The sequence below is a fragment of the Equus caballus genome, chromosome 6, assembly GCF_041296265.1.
Source record: "Equus caballus isolate H_3958 breed thoroughbred chromosome 6, TB-T2T, whole genome shotgun sequence".
NCBI classification, from domain to species: Eukaryota; Metazoa; Chordata; class Mammalia; order Perissodactyla; family Equidae; genus Equus; species Equus caballus.
The window spans coordinates 67368900-67392115 of record NC_091689.1 but is presented as its reverse complement, the minus strand read 5'-3'; the positions used below and the strand labels follow the sequence as shown (position 1 = coordinate 67392115).

At 38.4% G+C, this 23216-nt stretch overlaps 1 protein-coding gene across 8 annotated transcripts in view; it reads right to left on the bottom strand.

The window, feature by feature from the left end:
- FAR2 (fatty acyl-CoA reductase 2) overlaps nt 1-23216 on the bottom strand; it is a 144179-nt gene that overhangs the window by 269 nt on the left and 120694 nt on the right. For 3 of the 8 annotated variants that reach the window (XM_023643306.2, XM_070270101.1, XM_070270100.1), the window contains exons 5-12: nt 17449-17626; nt 15798-15842; nt 13907-14025; nt 12978-13045; nt 10356-10527; nt 6007-6136; nt 3177-3304; nt 2143-2245 (exon numbers count right to left, since the gene is read on the bottom strand). In XM_023643306.2, the coding sequence (XP_023499074.1) occupies nt 2143-2245; nt 3177-3304; nt 6007-6136; nt 10356-10527; nt 12978-13045; nt 13907-14025; nt 15798-15842; nt 17449-17626 (943 nt within the window). Of the gene's footprint in view, nt 1-35; nt 2246-3176; nt 3305-6006; nt 6137-10355; nt 10528-12977; nt 13046-13906; nt 14026-15797; nt 15843-17448; nt 17627-23216 lie in introns of those variants that run through there. The other 5 variants (XM_014740700.3, XM_014740697.3, XM_014740698.3 and 2 more) reach the window with 2 other exon arrangements.

Here is a 23216-nt window from a genome sequence, read left to right as displayed (position 1 = left end):
GCAAATTTTTGTTTAAGCAAAAGTCAAAGTGTGAATACTTGGTCAGTGGAATTTATTGAATTGGTGAAACATACAATAATCAAAAGATAGTAAATTCTCAGAACTATTATATTTTATCTAATCATTGAATTATATCTTGATTTCATTTTTGTCATATCTATAGTTTGTATTAACATAACTGGGAAGTATCTTGTAGACATCTCAAACTAAAGATCACCAGGGGCTTCGTTTCAGAGCTGGGTGGTCTGCCCTGGAAAGTAGTTCCCAGAACTTCGATGAGACTGGGAAAGAGTTCCCCCAAAATGCTCTTTATGGATTTCAGAAAAATCTCAAGTAATCCTGGGCTAGAAGCTGCCCCCAAGGCCTTGTACACTGAAGGTGCCTCTCTGAGTATTACCGATTATTCCAGAAAATGAGCATAAATGCAACTGCTATTGTTAACAGTTTATGCTTGTGTAATTTTCTAGTAGTTGTGATTACTTTTAGTTACTTAGGCCCCAGATATTTGAATAATGATCCATGTTTTTAACATGAAACGCTGTAATCCAACATGCACTGATCTTTCAAATATGAGGAAAGTTGGGATAACAGTTATTATTAATATAGGAATTTGGGAATAAATACAGTTTTTACTGATTAATTCATTTGCATTATACATAAATTTTTTTAAACAAAACAGCACCTATTCCCTAAACTTAGAGTCACTTAATGAAGTCTGTCCTCTCCTGCTGTACATTTTACAGTTAACATTGAACAATTGGAATGATCAAGATCCTAGCAAATCCTGGTGTTCACAGAAGAGTAATCTTCCCCACTTTTACAAAAAGACTAAAACTAGCATTTCAAATTTTATTTGAAATTTTGCTTTCTTCAATGGCAAAGATGGTGGGGGACTGGGACTTTATGATTCCAGGCTAGGACCTTCCTCTCCCATTAGTCACTCTAATTGAAGCCTGAGCCAATTAAGCTTAAATATAAGGGATTTGGTGACTTTAATGAATAAGAAGGAAACTCTTGAGAAGACTATCAGGAAAATTGGTGATTCAAAAGATTTAGAAATAATAATTATCAAATTATAAGAATTAATTTTCACTTAAAAGCAGAATAAACTGAGTCCCAATGCAAATATACTTGAGCCCTCATTCTATAAATAATTATTTACACCTCTTGGTTCTTTTTAGGTTTCAGAGGTGAGTATAGTTAAGGAAAATGTTAAATGTGAACCACTTTTCTTATTATCCCCCCTGCCCCCCAACCCCCACCCCCCTGGCCAACCCAGACTCCATGGGATAACACAAAGAGGAAGTAGAGACTTCAGTGGAGAACTGTTTCTCTTAGAGAATTTCTGAGGACGTGGAGACCATTCTTCTTCTACTTATCTTGATTTGAAACCTTTACACTGGGCATCCCAGAATGGTTCCAAGGTTTTTCTTTCTTTTCTTTTTTTTTTTTTGAAGATTAGCCCTGAGCTAACATCTGCCAATCCTCCTCTTTTTGTTGAGGAAGACTAGCCCTGAGCTCACATCCCTGCCCATCTTCCTCCACTTTATATGTGGGATGCCTCTGACAACATGGCTTGACAAGCAGTGCATAGGTCCGCACCTGGGATCAGAACCGGCGAACCCCAGGCCACTGAAGCAGAAGGTGCGAACTTAACCACTGCAACACCGGGTTGGCCCCCTCAAGGTTTTTGAATTGCCCTTCTTTAGCATATTTCAGCTTTTACCATGGGTTCTTCCATGTTTACTGAGTCGAAATTAGTCCTCAAGGAGAAAAAGCTAAATATGAGAAGATGGGTATACTTTGGTGTTTTATATTCAAGGGTATAGAATAGAGCGTTAGGAAACAATCTGGAAATATGTTTTTCCTAAAATATGTATGATTATAGGCTAGGATATGACTTTCCTTCTCTCATTGAAATAAAAGGACTATAGTTAGGAAATAGGGATGAACACATGACAGCACATTTGACAGGTAATGAACTTGGGTGTATTCTTTGCTACTTCCGAATCTTGAGAACCGCAGTTTGCTGTTTTAGAGGTATCTGAGAGGTTCCAGATAAAAGGAGATTGCCAAATGTTCTTAGGCCTTGAGTGTGCTGGATGCCCTAAAGTAGGAGAGGAATTTATAACAGAAGCTCACGATGAAGAACCAGACGTTCCGAGCGATCTGAGATCTCGCAATGAGAAGGCGCCAGGCGATGAGGAAGAAGACAGTATTGAAGAGGTAGTAAATATTTTGGAGCCTGGGGAACAGACATATACAACCAAAGTTAAAATAGTACCAAATACCCATCTATGTTATCTGAAGCACAAACGTCTTTTTCTGGCTGTGACCAGCAAATAATTAAGATCTCATGGGGTATATGGCAAGACCTGATGGCCTTTTGATTTTTATCTTTTATTTCCACAACATGCCTCTGAATAACCAGAAAGAATATTCATAATATTCCCCTAACTAGTTTCTCATACCTCTCTCTGCTTTAACCTATCTTACTAACATGACTAACATAATCTTTCTTAAATATACTTTGACCATATTACCATATCACAAATCTTCACTGGTTCTTGTTCACTAGAGGGTAAGTTCTAAAGTTCTTAGTCTGCTGTTCAAGCTTCCTCTGTTTGCAATTTATTTTTCCATCCTTATCATCTCTGCAGTGAGAATCTTTTGCTTCTACCAGAATTGTGCCAGACTGCTATAATTCTTTGTCCCTTAGCGATCGATGACTGAAAGAAATTTAAGGCAGTTGAAGGACTTGAAGAGAGGTTAAATGATTTGCCCACATTAAATACTACGATAGGTTTCCTGCCTGTTGGGTATTCTTTATATCCCATTATGACAGAATATGGTAGAAGAAACAGAGAAACTTGGGTTCAAATCTGGCCCCGGTACTTACCATGTATTACTATGGACAAGTTACTTACCTCCTTTGAGCCTAAATAGCTCTTAGATAAAAATGGGATAACAAAAATAATACCTACCTCATAGAGATGTGGTGAAGTCTAAATAAATTAGTGTAGTATGGGGCATAGTATACAGGGAAGGACCTGTAATGTAGCGAATGCTAGAAAAATGTTAATTCCTCCTCTCCCCCACTCAAATGTCATGTCTCGTATAAAATCAGATAGACATGGTAAGTGCTCAGTAAATATTAAGTAACTGATTATGCTTACCTTCTTAAGTGTTGCTTTGCTTCTGGGATCCCAGCCATATCCTCTTTCAATAAGTACTTCTTAACTCCTAAAACATAATTCTCAATGTATTCCAACCAGTTCAACTGGCGCACATCAAAGTTGAATATCTGAAAAGCAAGAAGAGATTATGGATTGCCAGAATTGCATTGCTGGACACTTTGTCCATTCAGTGAATTTTCTTTTACATAAATGAGGACGTTCAGTTTGGAAGACTTATGTTGGACCTCTCCAAAGGAGATTATTTGAATTGTCATTTCAGAGGCACTGACAATATGGATAAACATTTTCATAGGAATATTTAAACATGGGACAAGCACAAACATTTGACCTTTAGGAAGTCTTGTGAGGGAAATTTGAAGGAACTGGTATTATTCTGGTGAAATGAAGTCTTTACTTCGTTTCAAGTGAATGAGGATTATTTTTTAAAGTGATGAAATAATAAATTAGGAACCAAAACAAATTATGCATCTTTTCCTTTCCATTCTTAAATTTTGATGGGGTCCCCTTGGGCTACCATCCCTTCCTACAATATATCCACTTCATTATGCAGATTAAGGTAAGCTTTGGGAAGCAAAGCCTTAAGGAATAGCTAAGCAGAAATTTTATTCCATATTTGCATTAGAGATGTTATCCATTATGTCTTTCAGTGAGCCTTTAAATGAAGCCCTTCAAAAACATTTCTTTCAGAGTTAAGCAGTAAGAAAAGCTTTGCTTCTCTTGGAACGCTAGTGCCTTTTCTCCTCTTGGACAAAGAATGCCACGAAACTATATATTCCTTGTCAATTTCTCTCCAAAAAGCTCAAGAACAAATTACCTGCTTAACTGCAGTGACTTAGTAGGATCTTTTAGACTACTTATGGATATTCTGTCTTTCATTCTTATCCTTGACTTCCTATTTTAATACATATTTTCCCTGGTTTGATGTTTTATTGTATTTCTATTTTGTTCTTTTATTATATGTGTTTATTGCAAGTTATCTCAAATCTTTGTGAAGTAATTTGGAGCATTAACCCACAGGGCAGATGAGATTAATGAGTTCCAGAGAGCTTCAGAGACTTGTCCAAAAGCTGAATTGCTTTCCAAAAGTAATTCTGTATCACTTTGTTCAGATATGTTTATTTTCCACAGTATCACTAAACATTACTTATTCATCTATATAAACAGAGGCTTTCATTTTTATACGATTTCACATTTTTAAGTCAGATGTCAACGAGGCCCTGGTTTGGAATCCTTGTTTCATATGGCGAATCAAGCTGAATTCTGGGCCACACCAGAGTTTAGCAATCACATCCAAGTATTCAGGACTATTACCTTTGCTAAGATATTTTGAAAGTATGTGTTAAATTCACTGCAGCTTTGATTTTTTTCTCACAAAATTTTTGGTTATTTTATGTTAAAATAGTAAAATGTTGAAAATGAAACTCTGAACTCATTACCTTCTGAATTATTTAGATGGGTAAATTCCACGGAGAAAATGCAATAAAGATAAGGCTACAAAAAATGTGAAGCTAATTTTTAAACTAATTTTACAATAGCTTGAAGGGTTTTTTGTTTGTTTGTTTGTTTTAATAAGCTGGTTTGATCATGATCCATGCATTTCAAACACAAACGCTTAGAAGAATTTTGTCTATACAAGGTATAGAAACATTTCTGAAAATAGCTCTATTTCATGTCAATTTTAGAGGTACTCAGCAAAGATTTTAGTTAAAATATCCCTCCAAATCTCACCTGGTGTATTTGACATAACATCTGTGGGATCTGACTTTGCAAGTAACCCTTAGGTTTCATGACATGAACTAATTCTGGGGCTTGGATGTGAGTCATACTCTATATGGCTGGTATGTAGGAGAAAACCCCTAGCTGGCAGGTGAGGCTAGCCACAACGTTTACTTCTCAATATGACGTGGTTTCTTCCACATGCTGTCAAGTGCAAAATAAATCAAGAAATGCTTTTCTCTTTCTTTTAAAAAAATTTTCAGTGAAAAATGTCAATCAAGAGAGTGAAAATTCTAAAGTTTAACTGAAAATTAAGGATCTGCTCAGGGAACACATGACTCTTTGAGAAAAAAAGAAGAAGATGTACAAAGTATAAAAGATCTCTATATTTGTGAATTTCAGAACATGCAAAGATTTCAGGACCTAATGTTTGTGACTTCCAAGAAGATAGTGTAAAGAAATAAATGGCACTGATGCTAAGCAATTAATGTGAAGGCCTGTCTTGAGAAATAAAAGTCTGGATTGTTGAAGAAAGACCATTATAGGGAGGAAGATTGACAACGCTAGAGAGAGGGCGATACTGATGGAGGGAGGTCTTAGATAGGACAGAAGGCAGAAGCGTACGAGTTAGCTTTAAAAAGATAAGGAAGGAACTGTAGCTTTGGAGAAGCAGATTGATTTTGATTTGACAAGAACAGTGGACGGGAGAGTTTATAAGCAATAAAATTATTATTTTTCATTGAGGTCATATGCTATGGAGGGTAGCCGGAAGATAGAGGTACCGAGGGTTTGTTGAAAAGATAATAGCTACTGGGGATGAGCAGAGGGTTGAAGCAGAGCGTATGAAATGTGACTGCCGAATAGCAGTGAATATCTGTCCAAAGTCCAAGCACTTAGATTTCTTACCAACATTAAACTTTCTCCTGCAATTGTGTAGATAGCATGGACTGATTTTCTTAGCCCAAAAAAAGAAAAGAAAAAACATCTGTGTACATAACTAACACTTCCTTAGTTCATCAGCTTTCCAGGTCAAATCATTCTAAATTCCAAGACGGGAAGATTTTCCTGTTGGTGAAATCAGTGTTGTACTTACTCTCTGGTCTTCAGGACTCAGCTCAGACATCAGCATTTCCGTATTGTATGTGCTCCATTCCCAACTCCGGTTGATGAAATACTCCAGCATGGAAATGGTTCTTAAAAGCCGATTCATGAGCTTTGTCATCCTGAGGTAAAGATCAGATAGGAGCAAATATCAGCACACCACCCATGGCTGCTTCCCTGTTACTCCATAGGGATCTATGGCAAATTACTTTTGAGAAAGTATAAAAATTACTCCTCTCCTCTTTCCCCCAATTGCTCATTACAACTCTTGTTCTTTTATTTCCTTCCACGTTAACTCTCGTCGAAGAAGGAAAGGAGATCACTCTAAAGGAACTTATTCTATCAGGCGTATTTAATCCCACCAGGCTCCTCCTCTTCCTCTTTTCTACCATATCTTTCTTGAGTAGCAAAAATTTTAAAAACCGAGCCAGATATCCACCCTTCATGACATACTTTCATTCTCTGAATTCTGAGGTAGACAATTAGAAAACTTATTTTTCTTCTTTATTGTGTGTTCTTAGATTAAAAAAAAAAAGATTTATCCGAGGTTTTAGTATTTAACTTCTGAGCACAAGTGGCAACTGTATTAGCATCTGGTGAACTGAAAGCAGCTGTCAACTGTAAGGCAGATTTAAGAGGCAAAGAATTTATTTGTTGATAACCTACTGTGTTAGGCACAGAGCTGACACTTTAAAAAGATATCTCCGTTAATTCTAACATCCCTGTTAGGTAGGTATTTATCTACATTTTTACGAATGGGTAAAGTGAGCCTAAGATAGTTTAAGTCACCACAATAACATCATGTGTCAAAGCCAAGCCATTCCAACCCAGTTTTGACTGACCTCACAAAGCCTCTGCTTTTGTAATCTTACCAGCCTGTGTCCCTTTACTTAAGATGGACCACGTCTTCCAAACCCCTGGTCAGGACGTGGACCAGCTCTGCTGAGTGACCCTCCCAACTTTACAACAACTTACAAAGAACTTTCGTATGTAAACTAATTTGATCCTCACAATATGAGTCTGTGAGGTAGTCAAGATCTATCTTGTTTATCTTCATCTTGCAGAAGGATTAGTAGGTTCAAGATCACATAGCTAATGTTCTAACTAGGTCTTCTGGCTCTAAATCACCTTTGACCTATAGAACGTTTGATTTTTATCTTAGGCCAGTCTTGGTACCTGGTAGAAGTGGTTACTGTAGTTGACTCAGTAACGACTTATGACGCCATTTGGGAATTGGTCTTATTTTTGGTCAAATCCTAATGTCCGTATATCTAATGACTTCTGGAGTTCTTCTCTCATTGTATCATGGAAAACTCTTAGGCAGGAGGTAGAATCATTTTTCCCTGATACAAACATCATGATAGGGTTCCATTTAGCAATTATTATCTAACATCTTTGCTATAAACTGAATATTTGTATCCCTCCCAATTCATTTGTGGAAATCTATTCCCCGCAATGTGACAGTATTTGGAGGGGGAGACTTTGGGAGGTGATTAGCACCCTTGTAAAAGAGACCCCAGCAATCTCCCTCAGCCTCCCCAGCACGTGAGCACATAGAGAGAAGATGGCGGCGTCGGAAGCAGGAAGCGGGCCCTCACCAGATGCTGAGTCTACCAGCGCTTTGACCTTGGTTTTCCCAGTCTCCAGAACTGAGAAATAGATTTCTGTTGTTTATAAGCCATTCAGACTATGATAGCCCATTATAAGAGCCCAATGGACTAAGACAATCTTTATCTATTCTACAACTCGGATGTAACTGATGGGATTTCAGTGTTTATTTTAAATTTTAAAAATAATCATTGTACCATGATCTCATTGTATGTGCAGAACTATACCAGCATAATAGAATTTTTTCAGAATGCATTTATTACTCTCAGGTAGAGAAGGTCTGCTTACTACATAAAATGCAAAAGCCATAAGGGAAAAGAGTGGTTCATTTTCTCACATAAAAATGCAAAAGTTCTTTAGTAATAATAATGATTACTATAGTCTACACTCTCTTGTGTGGAACCCTACGAAATAGTTTTGATTACTATTCCCTTTTTACAGGTGAGGAAGTCAGGATTTAGAGAGGTTAAGGAATTTAAGGCTTATATGGCTAAACTGGTGAAGCCAGGATTTTAATCTGTAAGTCTGACCTCAAACTCCATGCTCTTATGACCTACACTATAGGTAGCTTCCCTTTTCTTACATAAAGCTTCATAATCAAAGCTACAAGATAAGAAGCTGACTGGGAGAAAATATATTAAGTATATATTTACACACACACAAGTTTCCATAAATTAATAAGAACAACTCAATAGAAAAATAGGCGAGGGGCCGGCCTGGTGGCTCAGCGATTAAGTTCGCATGTTCTGTTTCTCAGCGGCCCGGGGTGCAGACACGGCACCACTTGGCAAGCCGTGCTGTGGTAGGTGTCCCACATATAAAGTAGAGGAAGACGGGCACGGATGTTAGCTCAGGGCCAGTCTTCCTCAGCAAAAAGAGGAGGATTGGCAGTAGTTAGCTCAGGGCTAATCTTCCTTAAAAAAAAAAACAAGAAAAAAGAAAGAAAAATAGGCGAGAAGCAGAAGCAGAAAACTTACAGAGGAGAAAATGTGAATGTCACTGAACACGTGACAGCCCAGCCCCTCCAGCACTCAGGGGAGCGCCAAACAAAGGAACAGAGACACCACTCTTTGTCATTAGTCTGACAATTCAAAAGACTGATTTTTGCAAAGTATGGATGAGGGTAGGAAAGAACAGATTTGTGCTCTCACGTGCTGATGTGGAAGTGCAAACCGAAGGACCCTTCCTTTAGTGCAACCCTGTAGTAGTTTCAAATCCAGATACCTGCCAGTCTAGCAACCATGCTCCTCAGCATCCACCCCAGACCCAGTGGCACATTCTGCAAAAATGCATGTGCACTGATAACCGTTGCCCTGTTGTTTGTCATAGGGGAAAAAAAAGACAATGGTAGGCAGAATGACTTAGATTTTCATGGAACATTAGTGAAAAAAGTTGCAAAATATGTAGGATTGATTTATATACGTACACACTTACCTCAAAGCAAAACTACATATGTCCCTATTTGGTTGTAAATGCATAGAAGATTACACACAAACACAGTGGGGTAGGGAAGGGTCTGGAAGGATTCTAGCATTTTCTGCCATAAAGATTATTCTTAAAATTCCTATCACAAACAAACCTACCCATTTCCCACAAATATTACAACTCAATTTCTCATAAACAAAATTCATGATGATTTTGATGGGGTCCCTTCCTCCTGTGTTCTTTTTTTCTATTTACTGAACTTTGCTTTTTATCCAGGTCTTCTTCCAACTGTGATATATTCTAAAGGCTTCAGCATTTCTGCCTACAATGTTTGCTTTTTCTTCTTTTCCTGTCTCTATTTAATAAGCCCATGCAAACATCTTCCCTGGAGACACAGAGTCCCCTTTTCATCTTTCTCAAGAAGAAACTGACAGTTACTGAGTTATGAGCTTTAAATATGGTCTCAGAAAATCTGGATAAACTCTACATTGCCCAAGTTTCAGACATTTGCCGTGCCAATAAGGATGGAAATTAAACGCGCTGAGAAAGACTTCCTCTTACAAAGGGGCTAGCCAGAAGGCAATACAATGGTGCTTCTGATTCTTGATCGCAGGAATTGCCTGTGGGAATGATGATAATGATGGCTCTTCAGACACATGTAATATTATTCAAGTGAGACAGAGAGGAAGGGATACGTTCTATGTCTCACGGCTAGGTGGTGACACAACTGCCTCAGCATCAGCACACTTTTCCCTCTACCTAGTTCCCTGTAATTTCTTTACTCTTCTCTAGGTGGCAGTCAATCTAGCTCAGGTTTCTCCAAATCTGTCCTCGGTCACTTCCTTTGAGCCTTTAAATCCTTCCCCTAGCTTCTATTTCCTCACTTGTAAAATTGAAATGATGAGAATATCCTCCTTGGGTTGTTGTGAGTACAAAAATGAGATCATCACCCATCATCCCATGTGTGGATCAGGGAGGCTGTTCCCATTCTTGTACATTTTAAGATTAACAATTTAGAAAACTCCAGACAAAGAGTCTCAGTTGCTTTTCTTTTTGGGTGAATGATTACTTGCTGAATTTATCAAGTAAGTTCCTTAACACTTAACTGCTGTTATTATGATGGAGGATTTTTAAGGTAGCTGTCCTTTGGGGCTTCATCACTACCTATACCTATTGTCCCCAAATTTATGAATATATGTGTTAGATTCAGTTGTCACCTCTGATCCCCAGCTGAAGGGAAGACTAAGGACTCTGGGGCCTTAATCTTCCCTGCAGTGACACTCTTAAAGCTATGACCCAACCTCTCACCTGGGCTTCCTTCCTGTGAGCCACAGATAGATGTCATAGATCATGGCAGGGGCTCGGTGACTGACTGCATTCCGGTAATGGACTGTGATGGTGTTGGCTGTGAAGTCAGCATGTGGCCTCCTAAAAGCTTTCTCAAATGGGATTTTTTCGAAGGTTGACAAGACTTGGCATCCTGGGGAAAAAACCAACAGAATAAGTGCTAAGTCTAGGAGCATATAAACTCATTGTGGTGGATGGCATTTACAATGGGTCAAAATAATAAAGACTAAAGATCTGCAGTGTAGCATCAAGAATCAATTTCTGAGAACAATATTAAGACTTTTATGCTGGGCAAGTGGTCACCTGCAAAATCAAACAATGTGAGTGGGTTAAGAATTGGATCTTTTTCTTGAAACATTCACTCTAAGACAACTTCTTGGGGAAATAGTTTTAGTCCATACAGTGAGGTATTGTTCAGAAAAACTTAAATCCATCATTCAATTCCAAGGTTATCTAGTCTATTCTGAAACCCTCAAGTCAGAACCTAGGGGCGTTATTTCCTTGGCTGGATCATTACTTGCACAACCGTCAGGAAATTTCTTAACATTTCACCGAAACCTTAATAAAGTTTTTACGTAATAAAATTAAGTAAAAGAGAGAATATAAAGGCGGGATTTCTTTGCACTGGTTGACTTTAAATATCACAGTCTTCTACTTTTTTGGTATTCCTACTTCTCTGGGAATATGTCAGACTCGATTGTCCACTCTTGTCTCTAGAGTTTTTTCATAATCATCTTTTTCTTTTTATATTGTTACTTAGATAAAGCCTAGTTAAAAACTTTTTTTAAAGAATGTCTTTATATTTTTTTAAATTTTTTTTAACGATTGGCACCTGAGCTAACAACTGTTGCCAATCTTGGTTTTTTTTTCTGCTTTTTCTCCCCAAATCCCCCCAGTACATAGTTGTATATTCTAGTTGTGGGTCCTTCTAGTTGTGGCATGTGGGACGCCGCCTCAGCATGGCCTGATGAGCGGTGCCTTGTCTGAGCCCAGGATCCGAACTGGCGAGACCGTGGGCCCCGGAAACAGAGCAAGAACTCAAACACTCAGCCATGGGACCAGCCCCTAGTTAAAAACTTCTAATGTACATTTGTAAATTCAACAATTCTTTTCAAAAGATATTCATTTGAATTCAATTTTGATTTTATTTATGTAGAATTTTCAAAGAAAATGCCTAAGTCCATTATTTGATTATGATGAAGACATCAGCGATTATGGCAATATGATTTCTGTCCTCCTTAAAAGACACTACCTGGAAATCTATATGAAAAATATACACCCTGTACAGAAAAGATTTCAAGAAACATCTGATCCATGAATCTGAACTCTTTTTTTCCCAAAGGGATTCATATTCACTTTTAAGAATCACTAGTGGAGTGGTTATTGCACATTCAAGAGAGGCAAGAGATCTGTTTTCTACTTCTGTTTCAGGCGCCAGCTCCCCACATAAATTCGAATAGATGGCACTCTCTCTGCGCCTCCTACATGAAATAAAGTGAGCGCTGTTTATTTTAGATTATTTTTAAGATCACTTTTAACTATGACATTCTGTAATTTGATAAAACAGATCATAAGCGTTTTCAGCACGGAAGACTATTTTGAGTCTCAGAAATGGAATTTACATGTAGCACCTTTTTATTTAAGAACTTAAGATATCCTGTTTGCTTCTATTAATGCCTCCTTTTCTGGGTGAAATCTTAATTCTGTTACTGAGGTAGAGGAGATTTATTTTTATTTCCAGATGTTTTTAGAACTATGTAGAGACATGATCTAATAACTGGATATATGATCTAAAGAACTTTGAGGGAGTAGATCATTTCATTTCATTTTTACTGAAGTAAAAACTCTGCAAATAGAATAGCACAGTAGAGTGCTCTGAATTGAAAATCAGATTCTAACAAATCAAGTACATTTAATTTTTTTCTACACCTAGTACCTAAACAACAGCTAGATGATCTAAAAGTTTCAGATATTCACAAGAAAATCAACTCCTAAATTGACAAAGGAATACAGAATCGGTTAGCTAACTTTCTATGATAGGCAGGATTAACTACTTCAATTCAACAAGATACTTTCAAGGTCACACTTATGGCTAATTGCATAAATTAATGAAGAGTATCACTGACTCGATAACGAAAGTTAGTATTATTGGGCTTTTCTAAATCTACTTGGTCATTGATCATTTCACATTCTCAGTGATGTGGCAAGGGGGCAAGAGATGTGTGCATGGGAGCAGGTGCCTCAGTGAGAAGAGTGTTGTATCACTGACATTGCTTATAATTGCTGGCTTTTACTTGGCTTTATTTATTTTTAAATCTCTATAGCCAATGGACTCCTTATTGCTTACAATCATGCAAATGTTCCCACTGGCCCCTTTCTTTGGTATATCATAGTACCTTCTAGTTAACTCTTACGCATTTACAATTTGCAATTATTTTATCTCTTTGCTTATTTTTCATGTCTTTTCCTCACTAGCTTCTAAGCTCCATGACCCACTTTGTCTATTCTCTCCCCTGTGGCAGATACTAATAGTGTATGGGCAGATGCTAGCAGTTATGTAGTTACATTGCCATAGTCACTTACCCATTTTGCCCCAGTTACATGGATTGAGGTTACCAGATGTACAGTGGTAGATTAACGTTGACTTAGGTCTGGAAAATGAAATAAAAGTTAGATAAATACAACAAAATGAAGAACTAATGAAGGAAAGATAAGGGAAAATAACATTTAGACAAGGTTGCTTCAATAATTCCCATGACTAAGGCAATGTATGAAACACTTCCGTCTCTTGTTCCTTCTTTGGGTTAATAAACAAAAGGGAAGAAGTCTAGGAAAAGTGTGTGTGTGTGAAAGAGATGCCAACTAGGGTGACATATGTATAGAGCAAATGGAGGTACCATGACGATGAGAAAGCAGATTGTATTTCTAACTTCTGGACATGTTTATTGGGCAAAAATATAGACTATGTTTTCTCCTAAATCCAGTTAAGCCCTGCTGAATTGGAAATACCTGAATGCCTGACTTCAAATGAGAAAATTTTAATTCTGTTTACCATTTACTAGTAGAGGCAAATATAAAAATAACCTAATTTTTTTTTGGACTAGGAAACACCCACACACATGGATCTGAACTTTGGCATTTATCAGGAACTGGGCAGTTCAATAAATTATAAAATATGTTCTTATTTCATCTATTTCTCTCTCTTTTGCCTTAAAAAAGGAATCCGTATTTCAGATTACTGAATAGAAAGAAAAGCTTTTTGGTTATCAAGAATTTTATGGTTAAATGAATTAGAGAATCTATTACTTTATGATCGACATAGAAGTAAGCAGTATTTATAAAATAACTCAATGCATATATGATGGCATATTTGGAACTATGTAAAATATTGAAACAGATGCCCTCTCACATTTAGGGTATTCCACAATAAAATGAATACTGTATTTTGAAAATAAGCCTAACAGATTCACCCTCCTCCTCAAATCCTTGAAAGCCGGCTTAAGCATCCACACCTGTGAACTGCCGTGTACCACCCTACAGCCAAGGTGAGGTTGATGACTGTATCAACCGGAATTAAATCTGCCACAGCCAGCGGAGAGGCTCTTATGGCCCGAAGAAACCCTCTCCCAGCCTGCACAGGAAAAAGAACATAAAATATTGAACCAGGTCTTAAGTAACAGCTGAGGCTAATGTATCTATCAGACAGATAATACTAATGCTGTTAGTAACAATAGCTAACGTTAATTCACTACATAGTAGGTTATTGTGCTGAGGCTGACTTCTCTCAGCCTATCCAACCTCCCAGCTCAGTTCATCTCAAGTGCCATTATTTCCATGAACCACTAGTGGTCCTCAGGTTTCTTTAGGGAGTGAAATTCACCAAATTTGTGAGAGGTTAATATATTTACTTAATTAACAAACACTAAGCATAGGTTTTCTCATCTTAAAAATCAATTCATAAGACATTTTAAGAATTAAGGTTTCCCAAATTTCCCATTAATATTAATTTACCATTTCTTAAACAATATTTGTTTTCTGCCAGTGCTTACTAACTTAAAAGCAACAGTAGACACTAAAAGCTTAAGAAATATTTATTTTAAAACATTAAGAAAATTCCACCATTTAACAAAAATTTTCTGTTACTTGGGAAAAGGCCACCATTATTTACTTGTTTTCAGTATCTTCGTTTACCTCAAAGAGCACTCATGTTATTCAGATGCAAGAATTGGGAGTTATTCACATTAATACATGTCATGCCAATAATTAGATGTCAGTTAATAAATAAAAAGTCATGATTATAGACTTTATGAGATAACTGATTATTTATACCCTGCATGTTTCCATCATTGATTTGCAGTGGTTAGCACTTTCTTATGTTTCTAATTTCCACTTTCTTGTAACTGATTCCCCTTCCTTTGGACACAAGAAACCACTTTGGAAAATTTTAGAAAATTTGAATAAATGTACAGCTTTGTAAACAATGTAATGAAACTCACTCTGGGATCATGTTAAAATAATTTCGTTCTAAGTTACCAAACATTTACCCCAACTAAGGCTTAAAGAAGAAAGAGTTGAAGGCAGGTAAGGAACCGAAAGAGAGTAGCTCCTAGGGGAGAAAAAAGGGAAATCAGAAAGAAGTTCACTGTCACTGTCTTTGACAAGTCATCGCAATTTCCTGTCTTATATTTGTGTTTTGGTTCCTGTTGGACCTAGTTCTGAGAAGAACAGAGGCAGAGTTGGAAGCACAAGATTTCAAATAAGACTAAACTCAGTTAGAGAATTGAATTCCTATTCATTGCTCTAAAGAGTAGAGTTGTGGTCCTGGTGAGAGGGTTATTGTTGAAAAGTGTTTCTATAGTCATAAATTTTTGTATTTGAAAGATTTGCTCCAATTGGTAGTTCTCATATCTATTGAGAACTGGTTATTGATGTAATTTATGTATGTATATAATTTCTATCCAAACACATGTAAGCTCTTGTATGTGTTTTATAATCGAGAATTTAATAATCTTTGCAAATATGATTTTTATTGCATCCCCAATTCGCGAAGCTAATGCAAGCTATTAATAAACAGCAAAAAGCAGGAAACACCCCCATCTTGTGGTAACTAAAGGGAAATACACACGTGGTCCTTGATGCTCAAAGACTTTCCAAAAAACGCCCTCCTAAAAAGTGATGCAATCACAGTACCTCTGTTTTCCTGATAATAAAACCCACAAATAATAAATGCTAATTTCATCCTGCCTCTATTTTTCAACCCGCAAAATTGAGATAGGTTGCTTCAATTGTAGTTAGTATAGTAACATTTATGGTTTTGGATCAATGGAGCTAAGCCAACACTAAGTATCTTGTTATCATCCCTCCACTACATTTCAAGGAGTTATTTCCAATCACTATACATACCGCAACAATCATCCCATTAGGTCCATTTAGGTTATCAACCCAACCCTAAAAAAAAAAAAGAAAAAAAGAAGATCTCTATTGGTCACACGTCAGAAAATTATCATACCTTTGGAATATCTGCATGTAATCTTAATAAATTTCAAACAAGAGCACTGAAACTCCAGCCCATAGAACTATCTAATCCAGGATTTCTAAGATCAAAAATAAAGATCAGGGTCTGGCCCCGTGGCCGAGTGGTTAAGCTCGCGCACTCCGCTGCAGGTGTCCCAGTGTTTCGTTGGTTCGAATCCTGGGCGCGGACATGGCACTGCTCATCAAACCACGCTGAGGCAGCGTCCCGCATACCACAACTAGAAGAACCCACAATGAGAAATATACAACTATGTACTGGGGGGGCTTTGGGGAGAAGAAGGAAAAAATAAAATCTTTAAAAAAAAAATAAAGATCAATGGCAAGGCATTGGCTATTTTCTACACTTTATTTGTGTAAGAATTAAAATTCTGCCAGCATTTTTTTCATAGCAGGAGGCATGGATGGTTTCAAGTTGTTTTATGATATCTTCAGGGCTAAATTGGACCTTGTGTTAATATCGTAATTTGCTAACCAATTCATTGACCATCACTTTCCTCAACTTAGGGCCTGATTTTAACTCCCAGAGGAACATTTCAAACATGATTTGTAGGAATTAACCATTTCCTGAAAATTTTAAGAGTCATAGCATCCATATTATATATATATATATATATATATATGTATTTATTTCTATACAATTACACACATATTTATATATATTAGCTTACTTAGTGATGTTAGAGGACAGGTTATATTTAGGAGCAGTTAGAGAGAAAAGTCTTTTCGAGTTTGTCTCCTAAGCCCTGAGCAAGTCAGTTGACCTTATTATGTCTGTTTCTTTATCTGTAAAAGTCAAAATGTGCGTGTAAAATGGGAGAGGAGAGAGAATAGACGAGACAATGAAGGCAGTAATATTTTTTGAGCCTTTTACTAAGGATCAGGCCACTGCACTAAGCCTTCCTCATACATTATCTCATTTGATCAACTCTCCAACGTGGGTAGTATTAGCCCAGTTTTACAGATGAGACAACTCAAAAGCCTGCACTGTCAGTAAGTAGTAGGGCTTGACTTTACCTGGTCCTAATGCTTCACAGAATTGCTTCAAAGAAGATGGAGTAATTCAAAGTACTTTCAAAAGGATACAGCAGTATACAGAGGTAAAAAGTATTACTCCTAAACCAAGAATCTTCTGTGAGCTTTGTGATTCCTATTTACTCTGGCAGTTGAAATACTACCAATATGGTCATCAAGAGCATCCTGGTCTAGTTAAACCATAATGGGAAAGCCAAGAACTGAAACTATCTCCCCTGGAAATTTTGAGGCTGGAGTTAATGAGAAGGCAATTCCAGACATCCACCCAACTGTAGGACAGTCAGCGTAACTCCCAGGGGAGCCTCGTACTGGATAAATCCTGAACTCAACGTGGAATTTTGCCCTAATACAATGAGTTTGTGTTTAATTTGCTCGGTTATACATCTTGAGAAGAAAAAAGAAAAGAAGAAAAGGACATCAGAAAGGAATTGGGCTAGAAAGATGCCGGTTGGGAAGCAAAGCATGGGATGCAGGTGAGTGGGCTTACTGGGAAAGGCTCCTGCCAGGTTGCTCCCACAATGGAGGGCCTTATGATGGCGATATTTAGGTTCCCGCTCTCCTGCTGTACTACCATCTCTCCCAGGGCCTTGGTGTAGGTGTAAGTATTGGGCCAATCCCCCATCAGCTTGGGTGCAATCTCATCAACAATGGCGTCGTCCCACCACCTGAAGGGAGTCAGAGTAAAAAAAGAATTCTAGCAACTTACGTTAAACAACAGCAACACACATTAGACAATCGACCGAAAAGAAACTGTGACACACAGACAAGCAAACAAAACTTCCACTTTCCAGCTTGAGTTCTGGAATTCAGAACACTCACAGGACACCAAGGCTGACTATGTACCTGTTCAAATCATGCGTGATGGATGAGCTCTTTGTTGTCCACTGCTAAGCCCAATCCTACCAGTCGAACCTCCCACCTAGATAGATAAATTCAAGAGCGATACAACCTACTACTTTATTACATATAATCTCTAATTATCTTCAATCACTTTCTCTCCAACAAGTTCATAAGTATATTCTTTGAACATATTTGTGAGTGCCAATCGTGTGCCCAGAAGCACGCTAGGTGCTGTGTTTGTGGAGCGCAGAGGCTCTCTGGTTCAAAGAGCTTCAGTGGCATCACCTCCATTCAGTGTTCTCCAATTAAAACTTAGGGCATCAGTCTCGCAACCTTTAGCTTTTAATTTTTAAAGTTTCATTCAATGCTTCACCAAACAAAAGCAACTACATTTTGCAGATTTATAATCTGTTTTAGCAATTCTGTGAAATGTATTTTGAAGGTCTGTTTAGAGTCTATGCTAATAAGTAGGTAATTATTTCTAGAGAATTCCAATGAATTCTGAAGTGCTCTAATAACTATTAATAGTCTGCCAAGTGGAATGATATTACTCTGAAGCAGCTTTCCTAGAGAGATTATTGAATACCTCTACTGAAAAGAAGACATGTATCATGAATAACTGAGTTACCATGGCATCAGCCTAACCCTTTTTTTAAAGATGTCAGAACCATTTTGATAATCCCAAAATCTATTTGCACTTCTCTGGGAGCAGTAACATTATTTGTCAGTTCAATATTTAATGTTTCCCTTAGCTGGTAGATCTATTTGGTTAAACTTTTGATATAATACAGTTTTTAAAAATTAGCCTACCTGAATATGTTCGTGTGATTTGTGTAATCAATGTGTTTGGTACCTTTATGCTTATTTTTGGGGGCCAGGTACAGTCCTTCTATTTAGGTTGTAGAAAAATCTTAGCGGTTACCGTTTTTCTCCCGTTGACACACTGTTGATCGTTTAAGATGTGCTTATTGCCAAGACTTATTCGGAAACACAACTCTCACTCTTAATAACTCTTATTTGATACTGGAATGAAACAGGAGCACTGTCTATAACGTTTTGGTTTTCCTTGCTTGCTGTTACTAGTTCTGAGTATTTTCTAGATACTCAAGTATCTCTTGATTTAAACTGAATAGGGAAAGGCTGAGAAGTTTCTAGAACTAAAAACAACTCCAAACACTTAGAAAAATGGAAGACACTCCAATTATATGGCCAGCGGAGGGTTGGGAGAGTGTGTGGGAATGTGCAGGCAACCTCTCCATCTTTATAATGATGTTACCTTTACCTCATCTTATTTGTGGCTCAACAGAGGATTAACTGACCTAACACCATTTTCTTTCACCTGCAAAAACAGAAAGGTTATCCAAACCAGGTTAGAAGAAACACAGCCTAATTTCAATAAGGCTGGAAAGAAGAACATTCTAAGAAAAAATCAGAACCCAGCAATGCACTAGGATTGTATGTCACATGGCTGGGATCAGTTGGCGTCATGGATGTTGGTGTGCACGGAAAGGGTGGCACTTGGAGGCTTTACCAAGTTTTATGAGTTAGCTGTCTTGGAAAATATTGGTTTCATAGGTATCGGAGAACACAAATGTGAAAGCACTTGTACTGTAGTTGACCTGCCTCCACTATTCCTAGCTCTACCTGTATTCTACTGTATCATCTTCTCATTTCCTCCATTTTTACTCATGAAAAATGGCAATAGTTACCTCTCTTCTAAATTCTCAAGTTTTCATAAAGACAAACAAGAATAATCACAACTGCAATGAAAGCTATTTGATGAAACGAAATGAGCCAATAAACCTAAAGCATTCTTATTTTCATGAAACAACCAAAGAGCATATATCTACATAGGTAATAGTTTTAAAATATCTTTTATAATACAGCCAAACAGACCATTCCCCATCTCATCCACCCACTTCCTGGGTCCAGAGAAGAGCTTAGTGTAACAAGTATGCACATCCATTGGTTATGCGGTGCCATTTTTGGGACCTATAATCAGTTCATGCTCTTCTTTACCAAAGTTTGATTTGCTGCTTTTGTTTGTTTGTTTGTTTGTTTTAAAGATTGGCACCTGAGCTAACAACTGTTGGCAATCTTTTTTTTTTTTTCTGCTTTTTCTCCCCAAATCCCCCCAGTATATATTTGTATATTTCAGTTGAGGGTCCTTCTAGTTGAGGCATGTGGGACGCCGCCTCAGCGTGGCCTGATGAATGGTGCCATGTCCGCGCGCAGGATCCAAACCAGTGAAACCCCAGGCTGCTGAAGCGGAGGGCATGAACTTAACCACTCGGCCACGGGGCCAGCCCCTCAATTGGTTTTTAAAACAGTAAACAACTCAGCGTGGAAAGAAGACACCACACAAAGCCAAAACACATTTCTGAAATTAACCAAATGCCCTTCAGTGTACACAATTTCCTCTAAATATTACTGTCAACTTTTGGTTTGAAAGTTATTGAATCAACCTCATATTATTATTAATAATTTCATAATTTATGTGTTCACTAAATGAAATGGCAAGAGGAATGTGCATTTTTCCTCCTAGTTTTCTTATTCAATAATCAGGGCAAACCCAGTGGTATATCAGGAAAAGCTCTCTGGGGAGTAAGCACTGGACACATTGCTCCCGGTAACGTTTACTCTCTGTCTCTTGCCTGGATTATGCTCCTCCCTTGACTATTGCAATTATCATGCTGTATGTACTTGCTCACGTGCCTGTTGCCCCACTTTACAGTGAGTCCAGGAGGGTAGGGATGATGCTTTTTATCTCTGTATCCAATCACCTTTCTGTGCCCAGGAACCAGCTACCTTATTCAGTACGTAAATGGGTGACCTCCCATATGACAGTCTTGCTGGGCTGATTTGTGTTCTGTGTAAGGTTTTGGGAAGCTGAGATGGACAATGATAGGAGAGAATGGGTGAACTCAGAAGGAGGTGAGGTTGTAGGGAGACTGCGGGAAGGGAAGAAGAGAGATGTCTTTGTAGAGAATGAAGCAAAATTGGAAGTTGGAGGTTCCAGTGGCAGTGGTGAAAAGTGTTGAGAAGCTGAAGGGCTAAATGTTGACCTACTTCAATTTGTCAGAGTGGGCTTCGGAGTAAATTTAACCGGCTCCAAAGTAAATTTAAACTGACTGGGGACAGGGGAATATCTGAGCCTAGTGCTGGTGGTGAATTGGCCTCTGTATTTCCCTCCAGACTTTACTGAGCACCTCAACTGGCCTCCAATGGCTTGACAACATGAAAACTATTCAGTTTGTTTAAGAAACAATCTACCATTGTATTTAAAGTACACAGAATTTTCAATTTTTGGTCGGCTGCTTAGATGCCATCTTAAGGTTATACAATCCTGAAAATAAAAGCACAGATGCTAAAATTAGCTTTTTCCTTTCCCCTAGAATAGATCCGCTTTCTTAGTGTTCACAGTGTGTTCTCTAGCACCGAGGTAAAACCACTTGCCTAAGTCTGACCTCCTTTCATATTTCCCAAAGGGCTGTTCTGGGACTTGTCAGCTGCAGGCAGCCTTCATTGTCCCTGCTTCTCACCCTCCACCGGCCGCGCACCTGCCACAGCTGATTGCAATCAGCGTTTGATCAAGAAACACCTTTTCTTTTTCACATGGCAGATTAGCTGCATCTTCTGGTGGCCAGGGAGCTTCAACAGTGTGATTTTTAGTAGGTACAAATCTATCGGGAACTTTTTAGTCAATTAAAGCATCTAGGAATTGAAAGACAACAGCAGGTGAGGGGAGTGGGGAAAGGAGGGCGCATTGGTTACCGGAATATGAATGAATCCATTTCTAATGAAAACTGTTAGATGAGTAAGCACTTTATGGCACTACTTCCCAAACTTGCCTGCTCATAAGGAAGACTGAGTGGGGCCTCTGATAAAAATCCAGATTCCTGAGTACCATTTTAGAACCCCTAAATCAACCTTCAGGGGTGATAATCTGATAATCTGTATTTTAACACGTCCTGGTGATTCTTATGGTCAGGCAAACTGGGGAATCACTCATTTAAAAGAACTCTACTCCACTCCACAAATTTATGTCATTAAGACTTGACTAAATTGGGATTAGCTTTCAAAAAGGCATTGCCCCTTGGAATAAAAATTTCAGTAGAATGGAACTTTAAAAGAATGAAATCCCTGGTACTAGAAATGTAAGCTGTGACAATTATGAGTATTCTAAACCGATCGCTGATGAGCTAAGTGCGAGCCCATATGCAAATCGGTAGCCACGTCCTATTGGTTTTTCTCTTCCAAAATCTATGAGTGTTTTTCATTTCTGTTGCCACTCCCCAGTTCTAGTCCTCCACACCACTCTCTCTCAGGTAATGGTGCTCCCTGCCTTTGGTGACTCCCCGTGTTAATCTACCCGCCTTTGCCCTCCATGACCATATTCATGTACCTAAAGCCCATTTTCATCAAGGTCTTTCCTTGATTCAAATAAAATGAAACAAAACCCAAAAACCACACACACACACAGAGACATGGACACATACACACGTACGCCCCCTTCTTCAATGGATGCCCATTGCCTGTACAATTAAATACGGTCCTCTGCATGATGTTCAAAATCTCCAGTATGGCCCCAGCCTACCTCTCCAGCTTGCTCTCTAACAGCTTGCCTACACATAACATATGTGCTGCCAAAAGGGGCTTACAGCTATACCCCAAATGTGCCCCCAGTTTTCCCACTCCAGTTGCCCTGCCTGGTATGTGCCCCCTTCTCACCTCTCCACACTGTGCCTATTCCTCCAAGTCTGTCTCCTATGCCTATCTTTCTTTTTTTTTTTCATTCTTCTCCCCAAAGCCCCCCAGTACGCAGTCATATATTCTAGTTGTGAATGCCTCTGGTTGTGCTATGTGGGACGCCACCTCAGCGGTGCCATGTCTGCACCCAGGATCCGAACCAGTGAAATCCTGGGCTGCCCAAGTGGAATGGAGCATGAGAACTTAATCACTTGGCCATGGGGCCGGCCCCCCACACCTCTCTTTCTAGAGTCTTTCTACCTCCCCCAACTCCATCAATCTTAGTGTGTCACGGTTCCTCCAGCACACCCCGCATATAATTCTACCCTGTTCTATTCACATTCGATTGTGAGCTCCTGGAAAGCCCAGTCTACAGCTTAGGAAAGTGCCTTTTAATCTCTGACACTGCCAATTTTGTGGGTGTACCAGAAAGACGGTAGTCATGTAGCTAGAATCACGTGGACATGGGGCAAAACTGTCTCTGTGACTTACTAGCTGAGAGACTTCGGAAGGGTCCTTAGCTTTTCTGACCTTTTGTTCCTTTATCAGGACTGTAGTGATAAAAGTATCAACCTTACAATATTATGTTAAGGAACTAAATGTCTGTGAAAGTGTCTTTGCTCACAATAATTGCTCAATGATGATTCACAGTTATCCTTCCATTCT